The sequence below is a fragment of the Fusarium verticillioides genome, chromosome 3 (assembly GCF_000149555.1).
Source record: "Fusarium verticillioides 7600 chromosome 3, whole genome shotgun sequence".
NCBI lineage: Eukaryota > Fungi > Ascomycota > Sordariomycetes > Hypocreales > Nectriaceae > Fusarium > Fusarium verticillioides.
Window position 1 is genome coordinate 1,689,833 of NC_031677.1, and position 10,842 is coordinate 1,700,674.

The 10,842-nt window shown below is 48.7% G+C and overlaps 3 protein-coding genes and 1 non-coding gene across 5 annotated transcripts; 2 read left to right on the plus strand and 2 right to left on the minus strand.

The window, feature by feature from the left end:
* Positions 1–548: 548 nt before the first annotated feature.
* Positions 549–3,807, plus strand: FVEG_08034 (hypothetical protein). Its single transcript, XM_018896804.1, has 3 exons — positions 549–1,186; positions 1,268–2,443; positions 2,502–3,807. Exons 1-3 carry the CDS (start codon positions 998–1,000, stop codon positions 3,222–3,224), a joined length of 2,088 nt encoding a protein of 695 aa, XP_018754332.1. The 5' UTR covers positions 549–997; the 3' UTR covers positions 3,225–3,807.
* A 581-nt stretch (positions 3,808–4,388) lies between these two features.
* FVEG_08035 (hypothetical protein) lies at positions 4,389–7,474 on the minus strand. The gene has a single exon (XM_018896805.1). The coding sequence runs from the start codon at positions 5,462–5,464 to the stop codon at positions 4,835–4,837; it is 630 nt and encodes a 209-aa protein (XP_018754333.1). The 5' UTR covers positions 5,465–7,474; the 3' UTR covers positions 4,389–4,834.
* On the plus strand, positions 6,699–10,307 carry FVEG_08036 (hypothetical protein). Of its 2 annotated transcripts, XM_018896807.1 has the most exons (3): positions 6,699–8,357; positions 8,608–10,027; positions 10,093–10,188. In XM_018896807.1, exons 1-2 carry the CDS (start codon positions 8,204–8,206, stop codon positions 9,294–9,296), a joined length of 843 nt encoding a protein of 280 aa, XP_018754335.1. In that variant the 5' UTR covers positions 6,699–8,203; the 3' UTR covers positions 9,297–10,027; positions 10,093–10,188. The 2 variants fall into 2 exon arrangements, with proteins under 2 accessions (XP_018754335.1, XP_018754334.1); XM_018896806.1 differs by having other exon boundaries at positions 8,608–10,307.
* A 281-nt stretch (positions 10,308–10,588) lies between these two features.
* Positions 10,589–10,686, minus strand: FVEG_16238. The gene has a single exon. It is a non-coding gene; the product is annotated as a tRNA-Ser (tRNA).
* Positions 10,687–10,842: the final 156 nt, after the last annotated feature.

The following is a 10,842-nucleotide window of genomic DNA, read 5'->3' on the forward strand; positions in this document are numbered from 1 at the left end:
AGTTCGTAGTTTCTGGGCACTATCATTACCGAATTTGCTTTGGAGATTGTTGACTGATGCTGGTGACTTTTGTTGCTCTCGCGTCATTGGTGCGACACTTGAGCTTGGCAATATTCATGAAGCGAGATTCCTAGATCGCTGACTGTTCAACACTCTGTCTCCTGAGGTGTCTTCAAGGCAACGGAAGGCATCAATTTAGAGAGAACAAAGAAAAACGAGAGCGCGCTTGCAGCGGTCCGCCCTATACCTACCTGTCCGCTGGTCCGGACTTCAGACCACCAAAAATGGAAGCCCCACGTTGCTTCCAGAGGTGCGCTTCCAGCTGCCAACCTGCCGGGCTTCAGTGGAAGAAGCAAGTGCAACAGCCCTTAGTTAGGGCACTTTTCAGGTACCTTTACCTATTGGAAGGGACGGGAGGTGCTGGCTAAATCAAGGTACACGCAAATAACAAGTATTTTTAGGTAGTCATGTGCAGTACTCAAAGATACTTGGGGCGGTCACACACCCGCTACAGCGCACCCCCCCGCCCGGACCAACCACCGGCCTGGCCTGGCCTGGTCCAGTGAATAGCAAATTTATCTCATCTTTCGCTCCATCTCGAAATTCCCCAATTGACGCATTTTGCTCTCCTCTTCAGCTTCTGCTTCTCTTCGTTTCGCTTCCCTTTCGCTACGTCGATACGTCTCCGACATCCTCTCCCTGCCGCTGACTTCGATCGTTCGAGGGAAATCTTGTCCTTTGTACCTCTTTTCTGCCTCCTGTTAGCTTCCGCTATTTGCGTTGCTCCAGAGAATTTCGTCGTGTTCAGCCGTTGTCGGACCACTTGCCAGTGGACACTACGAAACCTACGAAACCAATTCGTTTCCGAGTCGCCTCAGTCACCTCAGTTTTTGACCTACTGAGCATCGTTAGATTATTTTCGACAACTCAATTGCTGTGAACTCGATCCATCCTTTCGGAACTTTTCTTTACCCCTCCGAGCGACTACAATATAACTATGTCCAAGCTTGCTGTGGCCAAGGAGGCCGTCAAGGAGGCCGTCATCGGCACACACGAACCTGAACAGCTTGCTGCCCACACCAAGGCGCGCTTCACCAAGCATGCTATCAAGGACCCTGAGACAGGCGAACTGTACCTCGGACCCGATGAGTTTATCAACGCTGTTGCGCCTGAGGGCGAGGATTACGTGAGTCACGCACTCCTGCTTCAAGCAAGCTGTAGCCAAGCTTGCATACTCGCGAGGACTTACTAACCACTGCCCAAACAGCACAAGATCTCCCGTGATCAATATTCCATTCTATTCAGCGTCGCGGATGTCAATGGTAAGGGCAAAGTGAGTCTTGCTGACTGGGGTATTTTCGAGCACCTCCTCAACAAGCCGGATGCCGAGTATCAGATCGCTTTCCGCCTCTTTGACGTTGAGCGCACTGGCTCTGTTAAGTATGACGATTTCCGCACCTTGTACGAGCTTAACAAGGGCCCCGACAACCTGACCTTCGACTGGGACTCCGACTGGGCCAAGATTTACATTGGTAACAAGAAGCACCGTCACCCTCTCGACTATCCTCAGTTCTGCCAAATGTTGCGCGGTCTCCAAGGCGAGCGCATTCGGCAGGCCTTCCACCAGCTTGACAAGGACGGTGATGGCTTCATCAGTGGTGAGGAGTTTGAACGCATCATTGTCGAGACTGCCCGTCACAAGCTGTCTGAGCATATTCTTGACAATTTGCACACTCTCGTCAACCTCTCCATTGGTTCCAAGATTTCATACGCCAATGTCCGCGCTTTCCAGAACGTCATCGGCGGGATGGATCTTGTTGAGCTCATCTTGCGCCGTGCTATTGACCAGAGCAAGGACGGCAAGATCACCCGTCCTGAGTTCCTGAACGAGGCTGCCAAGCTCACGCGCTTCTCTCTTTTCACGCCTATGGAAGCTGATATCCTTTTCCACTTTGCCGGTCTCGATGAGCCTTCTGGCCGCCTGGGACTCTCCGATTTCGCCAAGGTCCTTGATCCTTCGTGGCGGAACCCCATCTATGATGCCGTGGAGGCTACAAAGGCCAAGGTTGCCAGTGGTGGTGTTCTGATGGGTATTCTGACATCGGGTTACAACTTTGCTCTGGGTAGTGTTGCCGGTGCTTTTGGTGCCTTCATGGTGTACCCCATTGATCTGGTGAAGACGCGACTGCAGAACCAGCGAGGCGCCCAGCCCGGCCAGCGCCTCTACAAGAACTCGATTGATTGTTTTCAAAAAGTCATCCGTAATGAGGGATTCCGTGGCCTCTACTCGGGCGTGCTACCCCAGCTAGTCGGTGTTGCTCCAGAGAAGGCCATCAAGCTGACCGTGAACGATCTTGCCCGAAAGTACTTCACTGATAAGAACGGCAACATTACAGTCTTGTCCGAGATGATTTCTGGTGGTTCTGCTGGTGCCTGCCAAGTCGTAAGTCCACGAAATGATCCCTCACTTGATAGAAGCGCCACTAACCAGCCTACCATAGGTCTTTACCAACCCTCTCGAGATTGTCAAGATTCGACTCCAAGTTCAGGGCGAGGTTGCCAAGACCGTCGAAGGAACACCAAAGCGATCGGCCATGTGGATCGTGCGCAACCTGGGTCTCGTCGGATTGTACAAGGGTGCTTCGGCGTGTCTGCTCCGTGACGTTCCCTTCTCGGCCATCTACTTCCCTACCTACAGCCATCTCAAGAAAGACTTCTTTGGCGAGTCCCCGACCAACAAGCTGGGTGTTTTGCAGCTACTGACTGCTGGTGCGATCGCCGGTATGCCCGCTGCCTACTTGACGACACCCTGCGATGTGATCAAGACCCGACTTCAGGTCGAAGCCCGCAAGGGCGAGGCCACGTATAACGGTCTGCGACACGCCGCCAAGACAATCTGGAAGGAGGAGGGTTTCACTGCCTTCTTCAAGGGTGGTCCCGCACGTATTTTCCGATCTTCTCCTCAGTTCGGCTTCACCCTTGCCGCATATGAAGTTCTTCAGACTCTTCTACCCATGCCCGGTACTCAGAAGGAGAAGATCCCAACAGGAGTGTCAGATGCTGTGTCGACGGTCAAGGGCAGCTTGGACACTAGTCCATATGGTCGCAGCCGCAACGCCCTTAAAGTGATTCTCGATCTTGATGAGGACTTTGGCAAGGTCAAGCTTCCCAACGAGAAGGGCTGGCGCTCGCTGCCCAAGATTATGGGCGGCGGTGGTCAGTAGATCGATGGACAAAATGATAGAAATGACGGGGAGAATCCAGAAAACGGATGAGTTGAGGTTTTTGCTCGATGTTAAGGAAGATGCAAGATTGACGAAAGCGATTGTCCGGTGAGTGCTCGGCTATTAGGCCTTCAAAAACGGCCCATGGTCGGGCTTCGATGTCCGGAGCACGACCCGCCCGTGTCAATTACCGGACAAAGCCGGGGAGATCAATATTGGATCGGACCCCCAATACCCAGCAAGACCAAAAATCTCTTGAATCTATGTTTTCATTTAGAGCGAAAGACAAAGACAAAAGAACGGGGATAGATGGAAGATGGGATAAAAAAAGAAGCAGGATGAGATAGAGATAAATCGGATATCCGGTTCCTGGCGGAGCGGAGCGGGCGAGGAAGAGCGTCTGCTTGTTTTGCATCAGACTCGGCGTTCTGGGGCATTCAAAGGGCATGATGGGAGCTGTATTTTTACCACCCTTTACTATGTTATGTTTAGAATTCAGTGTTATCGTTACCTTTAGCTTGTTTGAATCCTTTCGTGGAAAAGAAAGCGTGTCCATGAATTATGTGTGGCGGTTTATATGGGAATTAAGTATCGTAGGACGCATTCACGAAGCGTATCTATTTAACATATCGCCAGAGCAGCAACATCCATACCCGAACTCGAGGCTTTGGTCTCAGAGGTGTGTTTATTGTGCCATGTCTTCGGAGACGCTGCACGCAAGTTCTCCAACCACCTGAGCGACGAACACAGTGTGCTTCGCGTGAGAACAATTTAAATGCTTGACAGCAGAGTTTTGGGATGTGTGAGGAGCTCAGGTCGTCCTGTCTCAAGCAATAAATATGAAGTGGATCAGAAAATGCCAGATCATCAAGGATAATCCCTAATCCCTATTCCCATACATTATAGACTGGAAATAAGCCATTGTTTGACGAGTTCATGACTGTACTCCCCAGCTGAGCCCGAGAAATCTCTTGTATCCCTTTTCTTATGAGAGGTCTCTTTTATGAGTTTGATTATAGAAGCTACAATAGTAACCGAGAGGCCAGAACATACGACCATGATGTCTTTTTGTGACATCAAATGCAACATTCCGTTGCTCTTCGGGTCCACAATGACTCTTGGAAGAGTTACACATGATACATCATAGAAAATATAATATAATTCTAGCACTTTCGCGCATTTATTTTAATGGTGTGATGGCCGTTAAACAAACTTGCGGGCGTAATGAATACGTATTTAATCAAATGAGCTGCCAGCATCTTGCGATGGTTGCGTGGACGCAATAGAACAAACAATCTATTATCGTGACAGTTTTGTTAAAACAGCGAGACTCTGATATGTAATTTTCTGGGTTAAGATAATTATATAATTCTATTATGTATAAAGTATCAAAAATATAGTTGACAGCTGAAATTGGTCTGATGCGCCTTTTCATTATGCGCAGTGGGAATCTCTAAATCAAATTCCCATTATGAGTTGCCAAAACTCCAAAGCCTAAATGAATAGACAGATTCTTTCGTTAATGCTTTTGTTCGCCGTTGTTTCAAATCCAACAAACCCATACACCGAAGCAGACACGCTGAACGAGGGAAGAGAGTAGAGTAAGCAGCTTAATAGTGAACAGTAGCTAATCTCTGGATCCAACCGGCTTGCTGTTGAGGTTCATACTCGGGAACCTCGGCACCAGGTTCAGTCATCATGCACTTCTTGAGCCATTCGACGTAGTCCTCGAAGCCAGTCGTGCTGCCAGTGACATTGACCTTCTTGACGCCCCTGACACCCTCAAACATGCGTAGATTGCGATATCCGACACCGAGGAACATCGACTGAACAACGTCAATGGTGAGCTCGTCAAGTCCGCTGTACGCCTTTGTCACAGCGTCAGCGTCGTAGGGGAGATCGACGTCGAGGCGGACTTGGGTATGAAAGCGGCGGATGCTTGGAATGATGGACGACTCCTTGACGGGGCCGTACCAGTTTCGGAGGCGGGGGAAAGATGTGAGCAGTGTGGGATGAGAGAGGAATGTATTGCAGCCGTAGAGAAGATCTGTAGCCTCATCGTGAATCTGGCGGTTGGTGCGGAGGAGAGAAGCGTGGACTTTTTGCTCAGGGCATGGTCGGCCACATCGGGTGTAAGGCGATGTGAGGAGGAGCTGGTCGTAGATTTCCAGACGAATCTCGACTGGGAGGTCAAGAAAGCCAGTCTTGTGGGGTTCTTGCGGTTGGATTGTAGTGGCCATGGTGATTGTTGGTGTCAAAATACAGTGATGTAAGTGGTGGTTTGAGTCGGACGAGAGTAGATTGAGTAGAGTCGAGATGACTAGCAGATGTCGACAAGATCTTAAATCAAGTTGGGGGAGCTGCTAGACTGATGAATGACTAGGTAGGCTAGCTGTTGTTGGCTTGAATGATGTTGTCCAATGATGGTGCTGATGTTGTAGTGCCGATCTTTGAGGCGTTGAGTCTTGAGATATGATAAGATTGATGAGCGTGTAGAGATATGTTGTTGTTGTTGAGATGATATGAAGGGGAGCAGAAGCAAGAAAGGAGGAGATTGAGAGATGGTATATATACATTAGACATTACAAGGTGAGTCAAGAGAATGAATTGATCTTGAATTATTAGACGTGGTCGTGGACATGGCCGATTGACGGACACACCCTCCCAGGTTCTGACCTTGAACTTACGAGGCGCTAGGGCCAGGGAACTAAAAAGATTACAGGGATCATGGCTTAGGCCAAGGATCGGGACGGGATGGGGGTACATGCAGAACTGCTGATGATTGTGTGGGAAACAAGGTCACTTTCTGAGCCACGCAATTGAATTCGAAGATATGTGCATACAGGAATCGTTATCTTAGCTACACGCCCTGCAACGAATAGATCATATCACACGGTGACTGACGTTGACCGAAAGATTGAATTGTCACTTTTGAATGTGTCTTGATCTTATTAGTGGCATACATCCATACCTCCAGCTGTCAGCGAGATAAGCTGGGCTGACTCGCTTTAACTCTTGTGAGCTGAATTGACGAAGTGAGCATAAGCAAATGCCGATCTCTTGAGTAGAGGTCGTGCAGTTGTGCAGCCAGCCATGAGCACCAGACTATTACATAGTTTACTACGTGGTGACGAGTCAAAGAAAGAGATTGATTTGATGGCGGTGACTGTCAAACTGTGTACAAGTATTGATTGCTGTGGTGTTGCATCAGGGCGTAATCTTGCAAAATGCCGAATGCCGGGCGCCTAGGAAATAATACGGATCTTCGTGCGTAGTACATACAGCCACAGATATGAGACTGAGACTCACACTGACTGATATTCATGAGCTGAGCATAAGGTGACAAGTACCGTCCCGGTGCCGAGCGATGCCCCGTACGGAACGGCCGTTGAATCCACAGTTTGGCAAGGGTTAAGATCGGGAGCCAGAGAGGCCCCCTTTTTTAAACCTGTAGCGATCTGTGATCAGGGTCTAGGCTTTGCAATGAATGGGTTTACTGGTGTTTCTCTCCTTCAGAAGCTTAATCAGACAAGTGTTAATGGTGGCATCGTCAAGATATATGCCTCACAATCGTGGGAGATGAATGAGTAGAATCTAAATCTCATGATGTTGAGGGCAGTCTCGAGCAAAGAGGCCGACGGAGGCCCAACGCCGTCATCAAACCAACCTGCCTCTATTCCCAGTTCTCCTCAAACCCTGCGAGCTCCATTGTTTGATGTTTTCCTCCCAGAATAAGACTATAAGTCGACTCATGTGGGTTTCCAGACCACTGATTTACCAAGGCTCGGAAATAGCACGGCATGCAACAGTATGCAGCCACAGTCGACGATGCAGTAGATAATGCGACCCAACCAACCGGCAGTGTAAAAATAAATAAAAAAGAAAGTTACTGCTGCATTCCATTTGGCTCACGATGCCCACTTCGGCTCCGATCCTACCGACGATGACAACTCTCTAGAGTCTCAAGAGAATAACCCGCGAGGGACTCTCCAGTCTCATATGAATCGTGTCCGGCCTCTTCCGATTCTCTTCATCACTTTCTATCTACAAGGCCCACATTTTGAGCCTCGCCTGGCCTGGTCTGGCGTGCTTTTTCACTTCTGGCATGATCCCAAAGGCCCGTCGACTCCATCCTGCGGTTGCGGCTACGGCTGTGGCTGCGGCTCTGCAATTCCCACACCGCTCGCTACCGAGACAGGGTCCAAGGTGAGAAGCATCATGTTAAAACACGTTCTAGAAAAGAAAACAAGATCTTCGGGGGGGGGGGGGGGGCGTGTAAGGTGAAAGATGTATCCACTCGCTCGAGATGTCAGGGCGTCTTCGGGCAATTCCCGTGGATGGAAGCTTCTTTGATGCTGTGATTCACGGCTTAATACCCAGGCCTCTAATATTCTTGGAGTACCAGTATTAGCATCATGTCTTCTCGGTGTTATTGTTGCATTTGTTTTGGGTGAAATGAAATGTGCTCGGATGTTCTCCGTGTGGTTGATGGGCGAGCTGTAACATGAAGCTTTGATTATCTTATGATAAGGCGAAGCAAGCATCAGCATCTTGAAGGGTTCCTCACCACACTGCATTCCAACTCCATCCAAATCAATTCACTTCATAGAGATTAATTAGCAATTCGATGTTCAAGATTATCTCCATCATGATGAAAACTACAGTTGTTAGATTGATCGGCTATTCCTAATTGGCTCATGCAGCCACAATGGGTACATCAGCCACACTTGTGCAACCACTTTGGGTCTTAAATTGGCATTGGAAGTCACGAAAATACGTACCGAGATGGCGTCAGAGCACATGAGTCTCATCTCAGGCAGGACTCATTCATTCACCTCCACGGTCACACGATTCGTCGCTCAGGTCCTCAACAGCCTCGACTCTCTTTCATGAGCATCGAATTCCCTCCCTTTCATTCCTTTTCACTTCATCTCAGCCTTGAGGCGTGACAACACCGGGATACGAGACTGTAGATAATAATGGCTGTCGGCTTCCTCACCTTCATTTCAGGCCTCTTTGGATGGATTTATTTCCTCGCCTGGAGCGCGTCCTTCTATCCCCAGCCCTTGCTGAACTGGCGTCGTCGATCCACCAGCGGCACAACTATTGATTTCCCCTTTATCAACGTCCTCGGTGAGTGCCCAACCGCAATGTGTCCTTATACCCGTACCCCTAGGGCCTAGTGAATGGCATGATATGAGTGTCAGGATGAACAATATGCACTCCTCTTCTCTCTCACCTCAGTCAACCCGGCGGTTTGTCGTCCTGCCGCCCCGGAATGCTGGACCCGATCACCACCACACAAGATCCTAGTCCATGTCCCGTCCAGTTCGTCTCCATCTTGATCTTCATCCTCAAAACTAACAGTCTTGGTATCTATCAGGTTTTGCTGCGTACTTTAGCTCGAATGTAGCTTTCTACTACTCACCAGAAATCCGCGCTCAGTATGCTGCGAGACACAGAGGCCTCGACTCTACTGTGCAATTCAACGACATCACTTTTGCTCTCCACGCTCTGTTCTTGTCTGTCATCACAACCTCACAGTATTTCGCTCCATCGTTGTGGGGGTTCACCCCGAACTCCGGAAACCGACCCAGCCGGTTTATTCTGGGGGTAGCAGCCGGCTGTATCACTGGGGTTCTTTTGACATGTGTTATCGTTGCTTCATCTCCCGGAAACGATGCCGTCTATGACTGGGTTGCCCTTGATATTGTCTACGCCGTAGGCTATGTCAAACTTATTGTCACCTTGATCAAGTACACTCCCCAAATCGTCACCAACTACAACAACCAGAGCACCGACGGCTGGAGCATCTCTCAGATCTTACTGGATCTTACTGGCGGTGTCCTTAGCGTCAGTCAGCAGGCCATCGATAGTTATCAGCTGCGCGACTGGAGCGGTATCACCGGTAATCCGGTCAAGTTTGCTCTTGGCAACATCAGCATGGTTTACGACACCATATTCATCATCCAGCACTATGTTCTGTACCATGACTCAGAGAAGCCGCTGTCTGGTGATCGCGAGAATCAGAGATTGTTGGATGAGGAGCGAAGAGCGGAGCGCAGCGAGTGATATCATCGTCTTTGACTAGAAAAGAGCGACGAATACTATACCGGTACATCTTTGTGGGTGGTGTTTTGGTTTGTGCATTGGAAACTCTCAGCAGCACGATCTGCATTGCATGATAGAATAGGGACCATAAGCAATACATTTTCTGCATCATCGGGTCATATGGCCTATCAAATGGCAGATAGATATCATTGTTCAGGGCATACGATATGTGGCTGCATTTGGACAGCTGGAGAAGACTCAGCTTGGATTTAGCATCAGGCTCAATAATGTCAGCATGGCCACAAGCCAATAACTAGTAGCTTTCATGTCAACGTCCCCCATATTGGTGTGACCCCTTGATCTGACTCCCCTGGCATTGATCTTGGATATCTAAGCTGGTCCTGCAACATATCTGGGCTGCTGTAGTGGTGTGCAAAGATTCAATGCATTCAGTCTGTTGAGTAATGTCACAGCTGAGATAGGAGCTATTGGGTTTTGCCTGAAGCTGAGCTTATGCTGACCATGCCGCATGACATTTCCGTGATCATATATATCGACCATTGCGGCCGCGCTCCAATCATTCAATTCAAGTCTTCTCAGGTCTTCTGATCATGTCTGGTATTCTCTATTGCCCCGTGGGTTTGTATGTCCGCCAGTAATCCGATTCTTGCTGCTCGGCTGGTGGAACAAACTGGCCAACACGCTGCACAACTTAAAAAGGGGGAAGTCATCAAACTTAACGTTTACAATTTGCAAGTTCTCTTCTAACCATAGTGATGCTTTACTCAGCTGCGCTGACCGGTTTTCTACTCGTCAGGAAATGTGAGATCAGCATTCTTCCGCCTCCGCAGACTTGAAATAGAAGAAATACACAAATACAGGCTGAACACTGAAATCATTTCAAGGAAACTAGCAACTTCTCCGCAAAGATAGACTCTGGTGCATACACAACCAACGAGGTTAATGAATTAGTTGCTCGAGTCGTCGAGTGCTTTATGTTATATTGAGCTCTGGATGTCCACAAGCGCAGCCGACTACTCAGAAAGTCGCGTTCTTCAGTAACCAAAATAAAACATACAAATCCTTGTCTGAGACGCATCGTACTGAAGAATAGGAACATTATATGCAATAAGAAAGAAATGTAAGAAGGACTAATATCTAGATTATTTGTACTTTGGCTCAGGCGAGCGACACGTGTGGGGGAGGCAGCACAACCACAACGCCGCAACACCGCACACAACATCGCGAAAATGCGCAATTTATCTCTACTAAGCAAACAGACCAGAATGATACGAAACAAATGCAAAAAGAATCGACAACGGCAGGATTCGAACCTACGCGTGCGAACACAATGCCTATGATGTCTCGAAGAGATAGCAGGGCATCGCCTTAACCACTCGGCCACGTTGTCCTAGTTATTTGTGAATCTCGAGAATACCATAAATATATAACGTACAGATTTTCCGGCTATAGAATGTATCTATGCCATCACGACCTTCGTTGCCTACACCTTCGCTAGTATTGCATTTTTGTTGAGTATGTGAACGTGAATGACATTCTGTTGTGA

What these genes read in the sequence shown, in the direction of transcription:
- FVEG_08036 (XM_018896806.1), top strand. Translation starts at nt 8,204, where the DNA reads ATGGCTGTCGGCTTCCTCACCTTCATTTCAGGCCTCTTTGGATGGATT. An exon ending in CCCCTTTATCAACGTCCTCG is followed by an intron (nt 8,358 to 8,607) that starts GTGAGTGCCCAA and finishes GGTATCTATCAG; the next exon opens with GTTTTGCTGCGTACTTTAGC.
- FVEG_08035 (XM_018896805.1), bottom strand. Translation starts at nt 5,464, where the DNA reads ATGGCCACTACAATCCAACCGCAAGAACCCCACAAGACTGGCTTTCTT.
- FVEG_08034 (XM_018896804.1), top strand. Translation starts at nt 998, where the DNA reads ATGTCCAAGCTTGCTGTGGCCAAGGAGGCCGTCAAGGAGGCCGTCATC. An exon ending in CGCCTGAGGGCGAGGATTAC is followed by an intron (nt 1,187 to 1,267) that starts GTGAGTCACGCA and finishes CTGCCCAAACAG; the next exon opens with CACAAGATCTCCCGTGATCA. An exon ending in CTGCTGGTGCCTGCCAAGTC is followed by an intron (nt 2,444 to 2,501) that starts GTAAGTCCACGA and finishes AGCCTACCATAG; the next exon opens with GTCTTTACCAACCCTCTCGA.